Genomic DNA, 21,021 nt, shown 5'->3' with positions numbered 1-21,021 from the left:
CAACTCAAGTCACATGAATGGCGATGATCTGGTCAAGTTCCCAAACTGACGCCAAAAGTTGATACCACCCAGCTGCCGTTGGTGTTGTTTCGCGATTAGAAGTTTGAGCTTTCGAATGAACGGTGACCGGTTTTAGATTGAAGCTTTCGAATTGTCTTAGTAAAATCTCATGTAGCGAAATTTCGGCAATGAAGCCTTTCATCAGACGCTGACATGACAAACAAAGCTTACAAGGTAACTATCGTCATGAGAAAGACTCAAAAGAAATTCAGTTTTTTCAATGAAGTCTTGTTTAAAATTTGGATAGACATTGGCCAGCTTTGGATCGATCACTACTTTCGGAGACCCATTTGAATCGTTAGTCTTGTAACACAGCTGTGTGTAAATGTACTTCGCAGGTGGCAAAGCCGTCTTGTCGTGATCCAACCGTGAAGATAGACTTTTGTAGACGGCTTCTTTAGTGGCCCAAACGCCAGCGACAAATTGAACCAGCGCCTTTTCCTGATATCTTTCCTCACGCATACGCTGCAGTTTCGAAAGTTCAACAGTGTGCATGAATTTACTTAAAACACGTTCATTTGTACGCATGTCCTTGATGGATGCGTCTCGAGCCATCAATTTGGCAAATCTTGGAAGATGCACTATATCAGTGCCTATACCGAGAACATTTGATCTAGAACCTCGCAATAATGTTGAGAGTTTCAATCCACACGTCGACATCAATAGATTGTACCGAAAAACTGCATTTCTTGAGGCCTTTTCTGGCTTGGACTTCTTACTTGTTCTCGCTTCTAAGAATTATGAACAATTTCATCAAACCCATAGGTTGTTGAGATCAATGAAGAATTATTTTGCTACGGGAGCGTTGTAACAATTGTTGCAATACTATCGAGTGAGGATACCAACGAAGTGCAATACGAAGTCTACTCGAGCTCAAACTGCAGAGATCTGATGCCTGTGATGTACTGGTTAGATTTACAGAAAAGGATGGTTATTGAGTTGAAATATTTACGTCCAACACGATGAACACGGCCTATAGTTAAAGGAATACGGTATATGCCAGACTGGGATGCCATGACATTTAAGCGTCATCCAGCTAGATTCATGTTGGATTTACGGCGGTTACTAGTCCAGTTTTTCAGGTTCTACCATCGTCTTTTGGGTATTTTTTTGAGACTTCGTGTCTTGTTTACTCAAGATCGTCTAGAAGTCTGCTATCAATGCTCGTCAAGTCTTTACCAAACATTATTGCATCCACTGGTTCCTCGTGTCCTTTCAAAATGGCGACTTTGGGGATATATCCGATTCTATCAAACTGAAGTTTATCCCAAATCCTCCAGCTGCCAGGATTTGTGACAAATACGAGGTTAAATACAGAGTATTTGTAGCCTAACAAGGGAGCCCACTTCAAATACACCTGTCCCAAACGAAAGCCGATTTTTTGGCCCCGTTGAACGGAGTTCACGAGAAATCCAGCATTGCAGTTGTGAGAGCATCTTCCAGAGTAGTTAGGTTTGATGTAGAACGTGCCAAGAAGTAGATTGTCCCAGTCAGTCCAGAGCGGGTCGATTTCTTTCTGTTCGGTCTTCAAAACGATCGTACAGAAAGAAAAAAACCAATACTTCACAAACTCATCTCTCGTTAGGGTGTTTAGGTGCGGATATGTAAGGCCATCTTCAACTTCTTTGTTAAACTCAGCATGCAAATAGTCAATGAGAGAATCTGGAATATCTTTAGCAGAATAAACCGGAAACGCAGTGGCCGTTTCTCCCGAATTCAGTAGCTTGAACTGCAAAGGCTCAATTGTTGCCAGTGGCTCGTAAAAATCCGGCCCATTAACAAGTGTTTTTACCATCAGAAATTGAGGCTCGAGTGACTTACCCGAGGACCATAGGAAAGTTGAAGTTCGAGGGCCACGGAAACTACATGTTAAATCTTGGATCTTTCTTATCCGTATCTCGATATCAAGGCTTATCGAGCTTAACGATGATAGGGATATCACTTTATACACGTCTGTCACACAGTCGAACAAACGAGTTTGGCATTAACGACCATTGTTCCAGTAGTTCAAAGCGTCCAATGAAAGTATTTAACGAATCTCCAGCATTTGTGTGCAAACATTCTCGAATTTTAGTCTGTTGTAGCATCATATGTATTTTACTTTAAAAGCCTATGCCAGGTTCAAATGTACCATGCCAATTCCAAAGATCAAAGATATATAGACAAGCAGAATCGTTAGTTTATATTGTCATCATTAATCATTTGTAAATTTCTCCATAGGGCGCGTTATCAGCTTCAAGCCTAGCTCATGAGAAGTAAAAATACCAATACTTTGCTCTTTTGGAAAAAACTTCCGAGACTTATCTTGAGTAGTCATTTTCTGGCTACATCCACATGTTTTTTGATACTGACATACTTGCGAGCGGTTCGGGAGGGCATGGCTGCCTTTAAAAATCTTAGAGGTCGAATTCTTGCAGGAAGTTTCTAACCATTTCACACATGTAGGATCTCGCATCTTCTTGGGCAACTTCATGACTTGCGCCTTTAATAATTCCCGAGTGCTTGGAATAGTACATCGGGTCACTGCTGGAGGCCCATTTTTGCAGCAATTTTTGCTTGTCAACAAAACTTGGCACAAATTGATCCAGTTCAGAGTAGGCCATCAAAAAGGGTCTTTGGATCTTACCAAAAGTTGTCTTCAGATGCTTTTCCGATAGATCGGACGAAAAGTAATCGTCATCCCCACCAGGGAGTGTCAAGGAACACCATCTGTATGCTGTGATCGGGGTGTTGAACATGACTTCAGCAAATTCGGAGGGCAAAAGATCATTCTGCTGTCCCTTTTCTACCATTTCTCTGGCTTGAGCGTTCATTCTGTCCCATTTTTGTTTCTCTACAATTCGACTAAAGCCTTCTCTGTCAGATGCAGACCCCTGCATGATGCCACCATCGACGGTATTGCCGTGATTCAAAAGGTAGTGTATGGTGTCCTGAGAGCCAGTAGAATGACCAAAAAGTACAATTTTATCTCTAGATCCCCCTGAAGGACTTTTCAAGTATTCTACGAGATCCTTGATCTCCTCAATGTCTTTGTGGAGCGAGGAAAGTCCCCATCCCTTACCGCTGCTGGTCATCTGAATCTGTATCACAGACCATCCCAACGGACCTAGTTCTTTTACCACATTTTGAATGTAAGACACACCGAAGAGTCCATTGCCCAGACCTCCGATGAAAATAATCACTTTGCTCAATGACGTGGGAGTAAATTCGAAAGCTACTTGATCTGATTTGTAGCTGTGTAGCACACCTGGGAATGACATCGTTGAAAGTTGAATCTGTCTATGAAACGGGAAATGGATATAGTGACGGCTAAAATACCTGTTCCTTCCACGTTAGTAGAGCTCAACAGAAGGACTTTAAAGGGTTACAACATGATTCTCTTTTGTCGAGAAGTTATAGCTCGAGAAGTCGTTATCTAGGGTTGTGATCTTGTACGATACATTTATTAGAGCTACTACATGCTTCGATGTCCGGAGACCAGAATGTGCCATCGACGGTGGTGTCCAAGTTGAATTCGATCCCCGCAGCAAGACATTGAAATTATTTGTCAATACTCGTAAGTCATTGAGTAATGTTCATCGAGAAAGATTAGGTATAATCGGATTGCTTACAGGCGAGAGGTGAAATATTCCACATAGAGGTGTGTCAGGCTGATGGACTTTCTTTTCACTATTTTCTTGAGCTTTATTCGCCCGCTGTGAAGAACGCCCTCGTGAAGAATTCCAACGCTGTTGTTAACATTGTAGATATTCATTGACGCTAAAAAAAATTCACACAGTTGTCTCACCGGTGATTAATATATAAATTGGCTTTCTTATGGTAAGTGAAGCTACATTAATCCCATACTGCTTCCAAGGAAGACGTTGTGAGTTTTCGTGATGACTTTTACTTCGTGGTATGGGCAAGCGAGAAAATTCGGGTATGTGCTATTATTGAGAGAAAATGTACTGAAACTAGGAGCTTTACACCTTTAAACGCACTTGAAACAGCTATCTGAATTATTGAAAGTTGATTCACATAACGCCAAAGGCTCTCAACGCTAAGTGGCACGATAATATCACGTACAATATTCGATTCTGTCATGTTCAGTTCAGTCACGTGACTATGATACGAATTAATTGCTGTCATGGACATTGAACCGCGATTATGGTGTTTTACTCTCACTAATTTCAATCCCAACGAGGAGTATAGGGTCTGGATCTTGTCTTTGTGGACTACTTCTTCGAAGAACGTTGGGTTCAGATACTCTTTTAATAGCTAACGTCAAATTCGCTACAACATGATTGAGTGCACGTGATGTGATGACAGCGACAGAATTTTACTGAAGTGATCAAGAAATCTGGAAAACTACAAGTTACTGTTCTCTAAGGAACATGGAGCCAAAAGCACTGAGCAGCGTCATCTACCTTGGTATTTCGACAGTAGTTCTGCCACTTTCACCTCCATCCTAGTGAAAACCTACCACATCCATTGATGGTGACATGATTCCGAGAAATGTATAGAATGGCATAATTTGCCCGACCTGGCAGGTCCTCTCAATACAGTCATTAGAGCACGAGAAGATAGATTTTTACCTTGATAAAGCTACACACCGTCTACTTGAACTTGAAGATGATTCTCTGGACACTATATTCGGATGTGAAATTCACATTTACCAGCTGCATAAACAAGAAAACTAACTCACATAAAAAATGAAAACATCACTAAGGGTGAGGAACGGTTGTGGTAACAAAACACACCAATTCCATGATTGCAATTTTTTCAGTAAGTAGCGATCTCTGATCTGGTAAAAAGCTTCCCGTTGGAATCGCTTACGGTCCTTCGAGGTTTCATAACCTAGTTGGTATTTTTCACTGGTGAATTTATGTCGTAATTTGAGCAGTCTAGACACCGTTAATTCTTCGGAATACTATACTGGTGCAATAGGTTATTATTCTCATTTGATACACTCACAAACTCTTCCAAAAGTTACACACAACTAAATTGTGTGGTTATAAAGTGTTTGCGCCAAATTATTGAACTGGACAAGCTTCGATGAATTGGTTCAAGATCTCGACGTCTAATGCAAAGCCTTCTCTCTCTCACTGGAGTTCTATACCTTCCCCCAGCGAATTTTCATCATTTTGTATTTTCATGACACTTGTTTGACACTTGTTTGACACACTCGTCAACAGTTACGAAAATAATTCACCCATTTACAACTGATCTGAACCTCCACGTAGAGCAGATCAATGTGTAATGATATAGACACATACTTTGATAACTTATATACTCCAGTATTACTCTCCAGCATCACGAAGTTCACAAAAACCTAATCTTTCAAAAATTCACGTGAATGTCGCGTGATCTCGGGGCTTACTCCAAATTTATAAGGTAGCGTCACGAAATAGTGATGACAGGTCATCGACCCTTGAATTGAAACCTCTTGAAACCATTGAGTATATAACGGACAGATATTTATCCAAAACTGGTGTCTTGGTCATCATTCTTTCTCACCAGATCCTTGACATTGCGCACAGATACAATTGTACTCACCTTTGGCGTGTCAAAATTATAGCTTAAAGCACCGATGGCAGAAACGTCACTTTCAGCAGAGAAACTAAAACGTTTACTCCTGAGACTGCCACATGAATGTCTGGGATTAGATTTGAGCGGCATCAGCAGCTCGAGACTGGCGAAAACGGTATTGAGGCATCTTTGGCAGCTCATTCGCAACCCAAATTCCGCTGTAACACACCGTAAAAGAGCGCAGATCATTTTGATCACTTTGGCGTTTTCAGCGGCCACAGCAGGGTCTGGAATATGCTACGGGGTTTATAAACTGCTGGCAAATATTCGAACAGGCGCTTTTGGCCGGAAGCCGGTCATGAGACGCACTAGATCGCAAGTAATGTTGGCCAACGGCGCACGGGTGATGTATGTACCGTACGATGAAAATGCAGACAATAAAAAGCGGGTGTTCATCAGGCCCAAAAACGACGATCGTTACGAGCACGATAAATTCCTATTCAAGTATTTGGGCAAAAATAAACCCTCCCAGCTATTCTACTCGAAATTTCTCAGCCAGCTGAGTATCATATACCGCATTTTGGTTCCCACATTTACGGATCGAAACTCGTTTTTGCTAGCTTTCCAGATTTTTTTCCTGGTGATGAGAACATGGTTATCGCTGTTCGTAGCACGCTTAGATGGTCAGATCGTCAAGGACATTATATCTGGGAAGGGTAGGAAATTTTTGGTCGATCTTCTGTGCTGGTTTCTCATTGCATTCCCCGCATCCTACACCAATAGTGCAATCAAATTTTTGCAACGCAAGTTGAGTCTGAATTTTAGGATCAATTTGACACGCTACATCCACGACATGTATTTGGACAAAAGACTGTCATTTTACAAGCTGGCATTCGATAATCAAGCATCCAGCTCCGTTATTGCGAATATAGATAATTCTATTACCAATGACGTCACAAAGTTTTGTGACGCAATCTGTTCAGTGTTCGCTAACATAGCCAAACCCGTTATCGACTTGGTCTTTTTCTCCGTATACTTGAGGGATAATCTCGGAACTTTTGGTATCGTGGGGATTTTTGTCAATTATTTCATCACTGGCTACATTTTGAAACGCTGGACGCCTCCCCTGGGTAAGTTGGTGAGTAAACGTTCCGCGGCAGAAGGAGATTATTATAACTACCACTTGAACTTGATCAATAACACTGAAGAAATCGCGTTCTATCATGGTACCAAGGTCGAGCGGACCAAAGTCAATGCACTGTACGATTATTTGATGGAACAAATGTTGTTGGTGGACCGCGTGAAAATCAATTACAACATACTCGAAGATTATGTCCTCAAATACACTTGGTCAGCGCTAGGGTATGTCTTTGCCTCAATTCCAATCGTTGTAACAACATACAGTACCGGCATCAACAATGAGGAGATCAATATGCGCGAGTTCATCGTAAATAAACGCCTCATGCTATCTTTGGCCGATGCTGGAAGCAGACTCATGCATTCTATCAAAGACATTGCACAGCTTACTGGATACACGAACAGGATTTTCACATTGCTCGCTGTTTTGCACAGGGTGCACTCGACAGATTTCAATTACGGTGCTGCAATCGACGACTTAGATTTGAAAGTAGACGAAGATTCTTCTTTCAGTACTGAAGCCGTTAGGGGAACAGTACAAAAAGGATTTAATGGAATACGTTTTGAAAACATTGACGTTATCATCCCTTCAAGGTACGGTAAGGAAGGTACAAAACTAATCAACAAGTTGAGATTTCAAATCCCACCAGTTCCACTTCTGGACAGTGCAAATTCTGACTCTCAAATTAACCTAAGTCAAAAGTTGATGCCCCAAGGTCCTGGCAGCAGCATGTTGATACTGGGACCCAACGGAAGCGGTAAAACCTCCATTCAGCGCATAATTGCTGAAATTTGGCCCATTTACAATAAGAACGGCTTATTGTCTGTCCCAGGTGCAGCCGATCTATTCTGTGTACCTCAAAGGGCTTATTTTATACAAGGCGGAACTTTCCGGGATCAGATCATATATCCCATGTCTGCAGACACTTTCTATGACGCAGGACATAAAGACAAGGAGCTTGTTCACATCTTAGGTGAAGTCAAGCTGGATTACCTTCTCAAAAGAGGAAAAGGGTGGCAATACCTAGATGCGGTCGCGGAGTGGAAAGACGTCTTAAGCGGTGGCGAGCGGCAGCGTATGAATTTCGCGCGAATCATGTTCCACAAACCGAGATTTGTGGTGCTTGACGAGGCGACAAATGCGATTAGCTCTGACATGGAAGACTACCTTTTCAATTTGCTGAAAAGGTACCGTTTCAATTTTATCACCATCTCACAGCGCCCCTCGTTGATTAAGTATCACGATCTTGCACTTGATATTGAAGGAGACGAGACCTGGCGCCTGCAAGATTTGGGTACAGATGAAGCTATTACGTCTATTGACAAAGAAATTGAGACTTTGCAAGAAAAACTTGAAAATGTCAATTTGTGGGAACAGGAGCGCACCGCGCTTAGTCGGAAACTCGCTTATATTTAAGTGTTTGCAGACCAAGGCATCTTGTTCTGAATATTGTTTTTAAAGAAGGCATAGTCATCACCATCATTGCCGGCTTCATCAAAAGGCAATTTGTAAGTGGGCTTCAAACCGAAAACGTTGCGCTGCTGTTTTTTCTGTAGTAAAGGATCTCTCAAGGCGTACCAATCTGCTTTGAAAGGCACAAGCGCGTTTTTCATCTCCTGATACTCAAGATCTTGCGTGTAAGTTTGCAAGTCTTCCTCGCGAATAGAAATTGGTTGAGGCTCGTATGAGATATACTTGATTTGTTCGGCTGGGTAGTCAATTGCAACTGCGTGCAGCTCGAGAAAGCGTCTTTTTTTGAAACCAAAACCAGATATGGTCACCTTCGATGCATCACTTGATGTTGAATCTTTGAATTTCACCAACGAATACAATAAGTTGTCCAGCGAATCCAGAGCAAATTCTTCGGTTCCAACGTGCTTTGCAAACAGCTCTTCCACGGTCAAATTCTGGTTTGTCATTTTCTGGTTAATTGACTTGCAACACTTTGAGATACCTTTATGGCTTGTTAAAGCTGCTGGGAGACCGAATCCGTATGAGACTGCCTTCAGTAGCTTGCGGGCGTGCAAGAAGTAAGATCGAGCCTCAGAAACATTTCCGGCGTCCTTCTTCGTGCAAGAACCGCTGTAAAGCAATAATGAATGCTCTGTGTCGTTCAGCAACTCCTCGATTGCCAATAGTGAGTGCATCATGAAGGAGAGATGGTCACGGCCCTCGTGCTGGAACGATTCCAGAAACCAATGGCTGGAGGATTGACCGTAATTATCGGGCTCTGAACCATCGTCAATCTTCCAAATTGAATGACATGGCACAATAATGAGATGTGACTTCACCATAAGAGTCTATCTCGATTCCTTTGTAACTTGATGACTTTCGATGATGATTTGATAGTGGCTCAAGTTCTATCGTTCGTTCATTAAACAGTTTTCAATACTCGAACTAGCATGTGATACAAACGACACACACTCGTCAAGAACGGCACACTGAGCCGTTGGAAGATCTTCTCTATCGCAGTGGCATTCGAAGGAGAGAAGGCTTTATTTGAAGAAACATCTAATACTACGGTGGAATGTTATCACGAACCCCAAATTATTACTAGTATACAGAATAAAAATGCTGAATGGAGAGAATTTTCCTCCCGGTTCATTTGAGATCTTTGTAGGTCCACTTTTCAGTAACCTTTGGTGAGTACCTCCTTCCCTTTTTGACAGGTATACGGGTTTCAATTTTACCGGACCCTTGCAATTTCCGAAGCGTGTCGTAAAGTAAGTTTCCCTCGGGCCTTAGCTTCCGCAAAGAATCAGAGAGCTCATCGGAAAACTTGACCTCGAGGTTGTTATCCAATACGGAATGTTTCGTACCGAGTTTGTTCTTTTTGTTTGCTTTCGAAGGCTTCCCTACTCTGTTCGCAGTCTTTTCACCGCGAACCGCATCGGCTTCCTCAACGGCTTTTTGTAGTTCCTCAAAACGTTCCAGCTCACGCAACTGTACCTTGAGTTGCTTTAGTTCAGCCTGTGCCTCCATTTTCTGCTTGTGTCTGAGTTCTTTGTTTCTCTGGTACTTGGTCTTCTTTTTGTTGACTACAGGCTTGTTCAGCGAAAGTTTCAGCCCGCTGTCATCTTGAGCATCCTTCTCGACGTCTTCTCCCTCATCAGACTTTTCAGCATCATCGGAATCTTCTTCCTCTTCGTCGTTGTCCAAAGTTTCGATAAGATGACTGATCCTGGCTTTATAGGCTTCCAATTGTAGCCTAATTTCCTCTTTGGCCCTTTCTCCCTCGTACTCGGTTTCTATCAGTTGAGACCAGCTCGAATTACTAGGGTTGTAGGATTTACCTGCGTGTGGGGTCTGTTCGAAAGACTTGACTAGAACAGGAGCTCTGGTTATTGTATCCGGAGCCACTGTCGGCTTAGACCAACCCGTGGTAGACATCGTTTTCAACTCTTCAGGAATCTTTTGGCCTTGTTTTAAAGACAGCTTGACACCAGATGGCAGCTTTATTTCTTCCTCGGCACCCCATAAATCGTTGTCACCGCCTGCTCTCACAACACCCCTCCTGTCGACTGCATTTTTAAGCTTACTCTCACCGTCGATTCTTCCAGCCAAAGCCATCAACCGTTTCAACTCTTTTTTGGACACACCTTGAATTTTGTCATTTTTTTGTGCCTGTTTGGAGCCAGTCTTTGGGTGTGAAAGCGCTGGGACTTTTGATCTCGTCTGAATCGACTCTAGGATTTCTGTTGATTTCAGATTTTTCTTGATCTGTTTGCGTTTGATCAGTTTACGCTTCAGTTCTTCATCACCTTCCGTATCAACCTGAAACAGGTCTCTGTTTGCCAGAGTTGACAAGTCCTTAGATCCATGCGTGATTTCCTCATCGTTTCGTAGCTGAATAGACTTTTCAATGTCGGAAATGTCAATGTTTTTTCTCCACGCCTTTTTGCCCTTGCGAGAAGACTGCTTGTATTGAGAGGGTCTTACTTGTTCGCTGGCCATTTTCCACTGGATGTTGAAGAGGTCTAACTCGAGCTTGATGGTTGTTCCCTAGGCTATGAAAACTATAGCTCATCGCTGAGTTCAGCTGCTCATCGCGCATCTCATCGCCTTTTCAAATTTTTCAGGTTGTCCCCTTTCACGAGAGGTCATCGTGATCACTTTCTTCAGAACTGACACATTTTCTTGATAGTTCCTTTAACACAGTCACTCTATAGAATTGATGTCGCTGTTCAATCATGATATATGGTACTTAAAGGTCTTTGATGAAAGAAATCAGGTTTGATAGGACTCAGGTCGGCATTTCGTCTTGTCCAAATGGTGCTCCCAAGAATTAGAACTTAAGAGAAAAAGAAAAAAACAAAAAGAGAACTTGATCGGCAACTTTCTTGAAGGTTCATATCAATTAATCAACTGTTCGCAGAAATAAATTGTGTCTACTACACCTTGATTTCCTTCTCAGCGTCCCAAAGTTCCCGCTTGAACCGCCAGTGCAGCGCAGACGTTGCTTTTTTGTCGTCCTTATCGCCCGCAAATGCCCCGCTAGGCACATTCTTGGTAGACAGATTTAGATTCGCAGCCAGCTTGACGAACGCATCGTCGACACCTGTGGAGTAGTCTTCGTCTGTGAACCAGCGTCTTTGCCATTTAACATCGTTGGCCAGTTCCTTCTTCCGCAGCTCACGCTGAGCATTTTCCAACGAAGATTTTTCCTCGTGGATTTGATTAAAATCGCCTGATTTGATGGCCTCTGCAACGCTCGTCCAAGCTCTTCTACTCTCAAATTCATGCTGTTCCTCAACTGGCTTGACTTTAAGGTGCTCAACCTTCAGTTTGGAAGCATCGTAGAACAATTCCTCGCCCTTCTTGGACTTTCCCTTGCTTATGGTCGATTGGCCCGACCACTGACCTGTGATCGTGTACAAAGCTTTCTCCTTGTCGGTAGCATCGGAAGAGTTTTGGAAAATGCGTGCTTTGAAGGTGTTTTTCTTGCCCGAAAAGTAGCCCTTGCCCGAAAACTCAACCACACACAAAAGCCCAGACGAACTCTGGATATATGATTTGCCCTCTAACTCGACATATGGATTAGCCACGAGCATCCCCTCAATGTGTAATGGAGGTAGTGTGACGAGGTATTGCTCGTTTAAGTTCTCATACTCCAAAAGTGCATGGCCAAATTGCTTAACGCTCAAAGAAGCTGTGGAGATTGAGGCCTTGACCTGGTTATAGCCCTGCAAAGATGTCTTGTTCTGATCATTGAAAATGCTGTATGCAGTCACAGGAGGATGGTGGGAGACTTGTTCACTCAGCAACACTGTTTCACCGAAATCTGGGTGCTCCTTGTTTTCCCACTTGCCCACGAAAACTTCACCCAAAAATGGGTTGAGAGGCTTTTTTTCAGTGCCCATTGCTTCATTGCGCGAACAGTATTGTGACTTGAGCGTTGAAATGAACCATTTCACCACAGCCAGCATTCTGAGATGTTCAACACTTGTACCATCTTGGTCGCACTCAGTAATGAAATTTGGACCCAAGAAAAGGTCTGGATGTTCCCCCCAGTACTGCGAGTATTCGGACAGCGAAGTTGGCGACAAAATGAATGGAGGTGCCGTCAAAGTCGACAGATCACCATTGAACGAGCCAATCGACTTCAAGAATGAAGTCCATGAGGAGGAATTGGCGTATTTCGACATTAAGATGGACTAAACTACACAACTGATCCCCTAACTCCTTTGAAAATGCACCCAAAATGCTCGTTTTTTCGACGCTGAAAAATTTACTGGTGGTACTGGCTGTCGTGTACAGTCTCTAAAACTAGCGATGGACTCGGTTGGACCCACTTCAAACAGTGTTCTCTGATGTTTAAATTCAACTTCTTGGTCAGAAAGCCATGGTTTCTTTCACCAGCGGGATTATTAACCGAGCAAATCGCTTTTGACGAACATGGCAAGATATAAGAAGTAGTGTCACTGTCGTTTCCGTATAATAAGCGATGACAGTGCAAGTTGGAATGGTAAAGAAGGTGGAAAGAGGGCTTTTAAGATCAATTGTCTGACTTGAGTAGAACCTTGGAATTGTGTCTTGTTAGCTGATTAATTTTTAGAAATGCTTTCTTGCTTTCTTTATAATTGCATCTCGAATTGAGAGGGCCCTAATGGAACCCAATGCAGTGTTCTTGACATCACATCGTCATATCTAAGAGATGCAACATACATGGTGGGATATACAGTTGCTTGAGCTGTCCATGCGTATCTTTAAAGAAAAAGAGTCATCTGGGTGCGTCATCTGGCAGCGTCATCTGGCAGCGTTCTGAAAATAAACGTGTTTCTATGTCGCCGTTCCATTGCAAGGCTCCCAGTATTTACCTAACTCAAAACTTTGCACGCATTTTCGCCTTAAGGCCCATTGCTCATACTGAATGCTCAACATGATATCACATTGATTGCCACACTGTTATAGAGTCGCTTTTCTGGGAGATAAGCTCTAAGCCCGATCTTTTCTGGCCACAAATTCAAGTCTGATGCTTGTTTCGACATACGAACCACCACCTCTCCACCTTCACTGATCCTTGGCTTTGCGCACTTTGTAAAGAGCAAACTCGTAGACGTAGCCATTTTCTCGTATCTGTGGGCTTTCTGGTAGTTTCACATTGGCAGGAAAAAACCCGCGAAGACTTTCCTCACGTTGAAATCTTTCATTCACCACATTTGAGTCCAAAAACGTATCCATAGAAGGTCGCTTGGCCTCATCTTCTGGTCGGATTTCTGTTATGAGCATGTAATCGCACAAGCTGCTGGTCTGGGCATATATTTCGCCACCACCAATGACATAAATACGTTCCAAATTAGGAACTTGCTCGGGCAGGAGCTCTAGACACCGCGTTAGCGAATTACTGAGCCATACTGTTGAGCCCGTAGAATCTAACGGTGCCAACGGCGCCAATTCTTCTGAGTGTTGACGCGAAACAACCACATTGATACGGTTTTGAAGTGGTCTGAACTTGGCCGGAATAGATTCCCAGGTTTTTCTGCCCATAACCACCGCGTTTCGTGTGTCCTTACCAAATGTATTCGTAGTCGCCTGTCTGAAATATGCCATTTCTTGCTTCAATCTCCAAGGTAGTTGTCCGTTGGAGCCAATGCCCATTTCGGGCATAAGACATGCTACGATTGATATGATAGACGGTTTGGGTGCCATATTGGAGTGACTTTGGAACTGCAATGCAAGGTTGATCTACAGCTCTTTGGTCTTGGATGTGCTAAATGTTCAATATACAGGCTATATTAGATAGAATAGGACGACATATACGTGCGAAGTGACTTTGCCGCTACTAGGTAAAGTGTTCCGCTAGATATAACCGCTAGCACAGTTATTCGATTAGCATTATGGCTTCCAATAGCTTTGTATAGCATGTGGTTCTTCGACTATTGTAATCTGATGCGTAATGGGGTCGAAATTTGAGACGAAAACACTTGTAAGAGAAAAGTTGGTAAAGAGATTGACCACATGAACTAACCGAGAAGACTAATTAGCGTTCACATGCCCTAATCCTAACGTGAAATCGCTATACTCGACTCAAAATGTCTGAGTCGATTTACAAAATATATATCACCAAATGCAGCAAAAATGTCCAGGAATTAGAGGAAACCCACTCGAACTTGAATAACTCAAGCATTGCGAACAGAATTCAGTTTTATACTTGCGTTGAAGCTGCAAAAACTGCTATACGCATCATTCGAGACAGATATTGTCACTTATTGAAATAGTGATATGTGCCACGTGACAAATATTGAAAAATACTCGATGTGACAGAGAAGCTACAGGACAACTATCTCATCAGAGACCCTTAGGAAACATATTCTTCTTGCAGTTACGTTGTGGTTCTCTACACTTGTCTTATCGTGATGGTCAAGACAGTACAACGTACAATCGAAAACCCTTTGGGCTCACCAATTCACGTTTTGTTGGCCCAACCCGAAAGCGATGTCAATACTTCAAAGTCGCCAATTTCAATGGTGATTTCTACAGCTGCGAATCCAGCAAACCAGAGCTTGTTGTGTTACGTCTATGCTGTGCCCACCTCCACTGACGTGCTGTCAACAGTTCTGACCGACACAACCGACGACACAGTGCGAGAGACAGCGGTACGAATCTCTAAGCTATGTGCGAAGAAGAGTGGGAAACCGTTCTATTTGACCATAGCAAGCGATGGAGGGCCGAACAAAATGAATGTTGATCAACTTCTGTTGTGTAAAGAATGCGTAAGTTTAATAGATAAGGAATGAATGATGTAGGTGTGCAAATGCGTAAGTCTAATGAACAAGGAATGGTTTATGAAGATGTACAAATACATGACGATACGAAAGCTAAAATTCAAAAAACTCCGATACATCTCACTAGGAATCGAATCCTAGTATCCATCAGTGAGTACTTACTCTTGCTATGTTGAGAAATTCATTTTCTTCAATTCTATTCCGCCACCCAAACCTTTGGGTGACCAAGTAGGAAAAAAAAAATAAAACTTGTCAGACTGCCGTCCGTACCCACCCAGTATGGCTGTCCCTTCACGAAGAAGTGCACAGCCTGGGCCAAGATCATCGCGCCTATTTAAGCACAGAAGAATGCTCACCGAAGTGGGACATTCAGCTGCAATGCAATAGGCAAAACAAAGAATGTGAGTAGATGGCCAAACCGCTAAGGATTGTGGACCAAGCTAGGTAAACATCTTCGGTCTCACTCTGGGGTACAAAGGCTCTGAGGCTCATCAACCAAGTTGGATTCAGTGGCTCTTTTGAAGAGTCAAAGAGTGACGATTCCTATAGAAATGATCCTACTGTTGAAGGTGTTAGTGGCGGATGAGCTTTGGAATGGGATTTGATAGGGAGCCAAGTGTGGCAACCCCTAGTATAGGGTAAAATGCATACTGAAGTACGTCGACAATTTTTTAAGAAAAATACAAAGGATAGAAGTTTGGAAGATATCTAACAGATGAGGTCTCTTTATATAGTTTTTCATTTAGACATTTTGGATCTGGGCCGGGTAATCACTGGATAGAGGCTAGGGTTCTTCTTGTCTGAATACGGAAAGTGGACGCGAGCGGCTGTAGGAGGGTAACAGGTTAGGGCTATATGTTGGGCGGGTAATATTGATCACCTGATATACTACGATCGTTAAGGGCAGTAGTAGTTGAAGATGGAGGGCATCATGGAATTGACCCACTTTTTTGTTTTTACTAAGGGCTTGAAGGATAGTGAGAGAGTAGTGTACGAATAGTGTGTGCGTAGTGTGCGAACAGTGTGTGAATGTACTAACTTTACGTTACTGGTGAATCAGATATATTTACATTTACATTTACATTTACATTTGAATTCAGGTACACGATCTGACAGCGAAAAGCTGTCAATACAGAGTAGCCGAGAGCGCCAATATCTAATTAAAAAACAACATTGAATTCCACATCCGTGTGTCTCTTAACCTCAATGACAGCATATATATCCGGTACTCATTGCATTGACGTATCGATTCTATTTCCAAAATTTGCCGAAATCCTGGCCTGGCCTGTGACTGCTATAAATCTTGCACCCACACACCATTTTTGATTTGTAATGTTTCTTAGTACGAATAAATTTATTTTCTAAAAAGTAGAAAAAAAAGAGTCTCTATTTCAGCACAATTGGACCTCTAGAGTTCTGGACAGAGCGTCCTTCTACGCTCCTTCTACGCTCCTTCTAAATCCTTATGGCTCAGTATCGTTTCCTGCCTAGACTTCAGCCTGGCTCTGGGAAAGGTGCTCCTGCTAGCCCGGAGCACGCACCTTCCAGAGGGAGGCCTCTGCATCACGAACTGGACGGGATTGCCAGCTTCACGAAACTTTGACAAAATTAGTACATTGAAACAGGTCTAATAATTGAATAGGGCTTTTCCCACTGCTAGCTAGAAGGACTCAACAAAGACTATCAAACACAATGGCCGAATCCCATAGATGTATGTGAAACACACCAGCGGACCGCGCTGAAAGCTAGTACAGGTTCTGGATCTCGAGCAGACGAGTTTGGCGAAATATAGAGACTTTGGTTACGCACCGACGGACAAATACGGTGATCGCGAAGAAAGTAATGAAATTGAGAAGGAGTTGGATTACCTGTATTATGGTAGTGTAGACTGATGCGCCACCTGAGAAACATGTCTCTCAGGCCTCTCAGGTCACTCCAAATGGTTTCATTACCATATCTTTAAAAATGTTTCCAGATTGTTTCCAGATTGTTTCCAATTAGACATGTTTCTAATCCGATATTGAATTTTCAAACCTCCTCTCTCTCTCATTCAAGCCTTATTTCGTCAAAACGCCATGCTCTAAACATTCGCGGCCAGCCAACTACTGTCTTCAGCACATTTCTAATTACCCCCAAACAACTACTAACGATCCATCCTACAGTGTACGTCAAAGGTAAGCACTTGTCCTACCAAAGATCCAAGAAGACCAACAACCCTAACGTGTCGTTGGTCAAGATCGAGGGCGTTGCCAACCCAGAAGACGCTAAGTTCTACTTGGGTAAGCGTGTCGCCTACGTCTACAAGGCTTCCAAGGAGATCAGAGGCTCTAAGATCAGAGTCATCTGGGGTAAGATCAACAGAACTCACGGTAACTCCGGTGTTGTCAGAGCTACTTTCAGATCTAACTTGCCAGCCAAGACTTTCGGTGCTTCCGTCAGAATCTTCTTGTACCCATCGAACATCTAAATGTTGATACCACTTCATTAATCGACACAAAGCCACTCTGTATAAGTACCCATACGCTTTTATAACGCAAGCCTAAGAAGGGAATATTTTAAGTTTTGGGCATGTCTGTATATGTTTCTGAGCCACTGCCAGTGTCAGCGTCAGTGTCAATGTGCTTTTTTCAGCGCGGCTGTTTGAAGATGACCAGACATTACGATGCTGTTGTTCTCTTGTCTATGTTAGAATTGATATGTTATCTATGCATTGTGCAATCCATTGCAGTTAAGACAAATTAAAAAATGTTAACTAAAGGCGCATGCTTCTGCGCTTGAAAAAATCAATGACCTTCTTGGCAGTCGACTGCTCGCGGGGTCTAGCTTCCACGTTCCCATTCCGGCTGTCGTCTGTCGAGCTTCCGAGTCTCGATAGTGACGAGATCATCACTGACCCACGATTCGTTCTTGTCGAGTTCTTGCTCGTCTTGCGCAGAGATGAGCTTCGTTTAACGGCCTGTGGAGTAACGGATTGTTGTCCTTGGCTTTCAATTTGCTCCGGCTTCGAACCCGTCTTGTATGAAACAACAGTTTTCCTGCTCTCCTTGTCTGTTGGTGCTTGCATGTCCGGCTTAGAAATTTCTTTACTGTCTCCCCGGTTGCCCTTTACATCCTGAGTCGCGGAACTACTTCTTGAGCTCGTTTTTGTTGACCGCCCTTCGAGCCCAGCCCCACTCTTTTTCGTAGCTTTGGATTTCTCCTTCCCATTATCCGACTCTATGCTGGTCTTCGATGTATTGTATGACGAGTAAGCCGATAGTATGCTGAATCTTTTTTTGTTTCCCTTAGTTGGCTCTTGGCTTACTTTCATCTCACGCACTAAGGGAGTACTAGGTTCTGTCAAAACAGTTTCTTCATCTGTCAGCACTTCACACTGTTCAGGAACAGCACCGAACAATTTATCGTAGACGACACTATACCTTTGACTTTGCCTTCTATGTCTCATGAGATCTATTTTATGATCTGCATGTTCCACCTGATCATGGATCTTCTTGGCAGCCGTGGCGCCATCGTCGCCCGTTTTGATCAGATCGCCAGCAACTATTTGTGTATCCAAAAATGTTTGGCTCAGTCGATGTGAATCTTTCTGTAAAGTATGCTGGGGTGTCTTATCCAATGATTGTTGGTTTTCCACTGATATCTTCTCATCACTTTGATGAAGTTCCGGAACAGTCAATGCAGGTATTGGATAAGAAGTGTCGTTGAATGCAGTGTAGGATGTCGGATGATAGGAGGTTGGTCGGGGTCGTCTATGAGCTGACAGATTATGGGTGGTATTATTAGACGCAGCGTGAGATGCCTTATGACTTGTATGCGTGAGAGGAATTACAGGGCCTTCTGGTTTGGTTGAAAGAATGAGACCAGTATTCGGATCGATCTGTAAAGGTGAAAGAACATGAGACGATGATCCCTTAAGAGGGCTGGTCTCAATTATTATGCTATCCTTTAAGGAAGAAACAGTGGCATGACTTTGTTTCCTCGGAGCATGAGAGTGAAGACGAGGGGACGTGCTCTGAGAGCTAAAGGGCGGATTCTCTGACTGAAGTGCTGACAGTGACGCCGAACTGGGTGGATTAGAGTGCGTGGCATGGTATTCCTTCTCAGCATCGACGACAGCTTGCAGTGCAACCGAAGCCGCAGAATTGCTGCGGCTGTGACGGCTTATCTTGATCGGCGACTGACGCATTCTCGGCGAAGGAGAAGATGGCGTCGCAACGGCATGCGACTGTGATTGTTGGGGCGGTACTGGATGTGAATACAGCGTTGAGTCCATGATTAGTGAGTTGCGCTTTTCATTTTTGGAATTCGACGATGATACCGAGCAATTGGAACGTGGCCGTGAATCATTTGCACCATCCCTCTTCGGAGGCGGCCTTCTCAAAATATCTTGATTTTTAGACACTTGATCCCATTCCGCGGGCAAGACGCTCAAAAACGCTTGATGAGGTCGCAACCATCTGTGTTGTAGAATCTGGGACGTACTAAACCTCTTTTTAGGATCCGGAAGCAAAGTTTCTCTCAAAAGGTCTCTGGGCACAGGACTAATGTAGTCTGGAAATTTGAGTGGTGTTTTTGTAATGTATCGATAAAGTTTTCCAATGTCATCACCATCAGGATTTTCGGAATCGTCATCCCAGGGCAAATATCCTGCAAGCATTGCATATAAGATCACACCACAGGACCATATATCTGCCTTCCGGGCCTGATATGGCCATGTTGTAACCACAAGCTCCGGAGCAGCGTAACAGGGAGACCCGCAAGATGTTTTCATTAGCTCATCTTCGGGACTGAATTCGTTAACAAAACCGAAGTCTGTGATCAACAAATTTTCTTGTTTATCCAGAAGCAAGTTTTCTAGTTTCAGATCACGATGCACCAAGCCCTTGGAGTGCATGTAGCACACACCACTGATAAGCTGGGCAAAAAGCCTGCACGCCACGCTTTCCTTGAGTCTTCTTTTTTTCTGGATGTACTTATAAAACTCTCCACCTGATGCATACTCCAGCACGATGCCGATATATTTCGAGTTTTGCAGTACTTCTTCGAGCTTCACGATGTTTGGATGGGTCAGATGCTTCAAGGCGTTTATCTCGCGGTAAATTTTGACCTCTTTTTCGGAGTTCTTTGGGATCGTGTCTCTTCTCACCAGCTTGATGGCCACCTGTTTTGGAACGTCCAAAGACGATGCCGGGTGTTTGGACCACCCCATTTTCACTTTCCCGAACTCACCTTCCCCCAATGTAGATCCCACGATATATGGGCCAAATGTGACATGCTTGCGTTTTGTGCTGGTGTCAAATGCAGAGAGATGACGGGACTGTGTGTACACCGATGAAGGTGCACCGTAGTAGGTGTGTCTTTGCGGTACAGAGGTCATCGCTTGTTTGTTTTTTGAGGAGTAATGCTAGCTTCCCGGCTACGCCTTATTAAAATGCTCAGATTGTCCTATTGCCGAAAAACCTGACTTCCAGCTCAGATATCGATGTTTTCTTATTGTATGTGCCAAACGGCCTGAAACGACTCTTCTAGCACAGTCCTGAACGCTAAAACAGCCGCTGCTTCGCGCTATTCTTGCCTAGCTAAAGGCCCACGCTATATAATGTAGACTTTAAGGGCCAGAATGTGTCTCTTGACGGTATTTTGCCTGCTTTCAAACCGTGTGCGAAAGATCAACAACTCTTTTGTTTACTGTTCCTGGTTTCAGAATTCCTCGAGAAATATCACTCTCCACGTATGTGACGCTGGCTGAAATTGACGATCGTGAGAAAGCTTGAAGCGCTAAAGGCGGAATTTAGTTGCCAATATTGTTAGACGGTAACTTTAAGTTTGCAGGAGCCTCTAACGAGTGTTGTATTTGATCCTTTTCGAGGTAGGTTTAAATTTTGAATTTAGTATGGCTTTGATCACTGTATTGTAATAATAATGCTGAAAACGCTGACGCTGACGCTGGACATGCAAGGAAAACGAGAAAGAGATTAAGTACAAGATGGTCTTCGATATACTTTCTATTTATATATATACAAGATAATGCATACTAGACACGAGGCCTGTGGGTCATTAAAAAACAAGCGTCACTTTTTTTGATTTATT

General features: G+C 43.2%; 11 protein-coding genes across 11 annotated transcripts; 3 read left to right on the top strand and 8 right to left on the bottom strand.

Annotated features, from left to right (window-relative positions):
• Nucleotides 1-201: 201 nt before the first annotated feature.
• PPT2 (LALA0S01e03532g1_1) lies at nucleotides 202-720 on the bottom strand (the record flags this gene model as incomplete). Its single annotated transcript, XM_022774251.1, has 1 exon — nucleotides 202-720. One exon carries the CDS (start codon nucleotides 718-720, stop codon nucleotides 202-204), a length of 519 nt encoding a protein of 172 aa, XP_022626367.1.
• A 469-nt stretch (nucleotides 721-1,189) lies between these two features.
• Nucleotides 1,190-1,855, bottom strand: LALA0_S01e03510g (LALA0S01e03510g1_1; the record flags this gene model as incomplete). The annotated part of the gene is made up of 1 exon (XM_022774250.1): nucleotides 1,190-1,855. One exon carries the CDS (start codon nucleotides 1,853-1,855, stop codon nucleotides 1,190-1,192), a length of 666 nt encoding a protein of 221 aa, XP_022626366.1.
• A 601-nt stretch (nucleotides 1,856-2,456) lies between these two features.
• LALA0_S01e03488g (LALA0S01e03488g1_1) lies at nucleotides 2,457-3,320 on the bottom strand (the record flags this gene model as incomplete). Its single annotated transcript, XM_022774249.1, has 1 exon — nucleotides 2,457-3,320. The coding sequence occupies one exon, from the start codon at nucleotides 3,318-3,320 to the stop codon at nucleotides 2,457-2,459; it is 864 nt and encodes a 287-aa protein (XP_022626365.1).
• A 2,309-nt stretch (nucleotides 3,321-5,629) lies between these two features.
• Nucleotides 5,630-8,122, top strand: PXA1 (LALA0S01e03466g1_1; the record flags this gene model as incomplete). The annotated part of the gene is made up of 1 exon (XM_022774248.1): nucleotides 5,630-8,122. One exon carries the CDS (start codon nucleotides 5,630-5,632, stop codon nucleotides 8,120-8,122), a length of 2,493 nt encoding a protein of 830 aa, XP_022626364.1.
• LALA0_S01e03444g (LALA0S01e03444g1_1) lies at nucleotides 8,119-9,000 on the bottom strand (the record flags this gene model as incomplete). The annotated part of the gene is made up of 1 exon (XM_022774247.1): nucleotides 8,119-9,000. One exon carries the CDS (start codon nucleotides 8,998-9,000, stop codon nucleotides 8,119-8,121), a length of 882 nt encoding a protein of 293 aa, XP_022626363.1.
• A 307-nt stretch (nucleotides 9,001-9,307) lies between these two features.
• Nucleotides 9,308-10,660, bottom strand: NOP53 (LALA0S01e03422g1_1; the record flags this gene model as incomplete). The annotated part of the gene is made up of 1 exon (XM_022774246.1): nucleotides 9,308-10,660. One exon carries the CDS (start codon nucleotides 10,658-10,660, stop codon nucleotides 9,308-9,310), a length of 1,353 nt encoding a protein of 450 aa, XP_022626362.1.
• Nucleotides 10,661-11,097: 437 nt separating this feature from the next.
• KES1 (LALA0S01e03400g1_1) lies at nucleotides 11,098-12,351 on the bottom strand (the record flags this gene model as incomplete). Its single annotated transcript, XM_022774245.1, has 1 exon — nucleotides 11,098-12,351. One exon carries the CDS (start codon nucleotides 12,349-12,351, stop codon nucleotides 11,098-11,100), a length of 1,254 nt encoding a protein of 417 aa, XP_022626361.1.
• An 865-nt stretch (nucleotides 12,352-13,216) lies between these two features.
• Nucleotides 13,217-13,855, bottom strand: DFR1 (LALA0S01e03378g1_1; the record flags this gene model as incomplete). The annotated part of the gene is made up of 1 exon (XM_022774244.1): nucleotides 13,217-13,855. One exon carries the CDS (start codon nucleotides 13,853-13,855, stop codon nucleotides 13,217-13,219), a length of 639 nt encoding a protein of 212 aa, XP_022626360.1.
• Nucleotides 13,856-14,562: 707 nt separating this feature from the next.
• On the top strand, nucleotides 14,563-14,943 carry POC4 (LALA0S01e03356g1_1; the record flags this gene model as incomplete). Its single annotated transcript, XM_022774242.1, has 1 exon — nucleotides 14,563-14,943. The coding sequence occupies one exon, from the start codon at nucleotides 14,563-14,565 to the stop codon at nucleotides 14,941-14,943; it is 381 nt and encodes a 126-aa protein (XP_022626359.1).
• Nucleotides 14,944-16,623: 1,680 nt separating this feature from the next.
• Nucleotides 16,624-17,398, top strand: LALA0_S01e03334g (LALA0S01e03334g1_1; the record flags this gene model as incomplete). The annotated part of the gene is made up of 2 exons (XM_022774241.1): nucleotides 16,624-16,642; nucleotides 17,094-17,398. 2 exons carry the CDS (start codon nucleotides 16,624-16,626, stop codon nucleotides 17,396-17,398), a joined length of 324 nt encoding a protein of 107 aa, XP_022626358.1.
• Nucleotides 17,399-17,683: 285 nt separating this feature from the next.
• LALA0_S01e03312g (LALA0S01e03312g1_1) lies at nucleotides 17,684-20,308 on the bottom strand (the record flags this gene model as incomplete). The annotated part of the gene is made up of 1 exon (XM_022774240.1): nucleotides 17,684-20,308. One exon carries the CDS (start codon nucleotides 20,306-20,308, stop codon nucleotides 17,684-17,686), a length of 2,625 nt encoding a protein of 874 aa, XP_022626357.1.
• Nucleotides 20,309-21,021: the final 713 nt, after the last annotated feature.

Source organism: Lachancea lanzarotensis, scaffold LALA0S01, assembly GCF_000938715.1.
Source record: "Lachancea lanzarotensis genome assembly LALA0, scaffold LALA0S01, whole genome shotgun sequence".
Classification (NCBI taxonomy): Eukaryota; Fungi; Ascomycota; class Saccharomycetes; order Saccharomycetales; family Saccharomycetaceae; genus Lachancea; species Lachancea lanzarotensis.
This window is presented reverse-complemented; position numbering and strand designations above follow the sequence as displayed.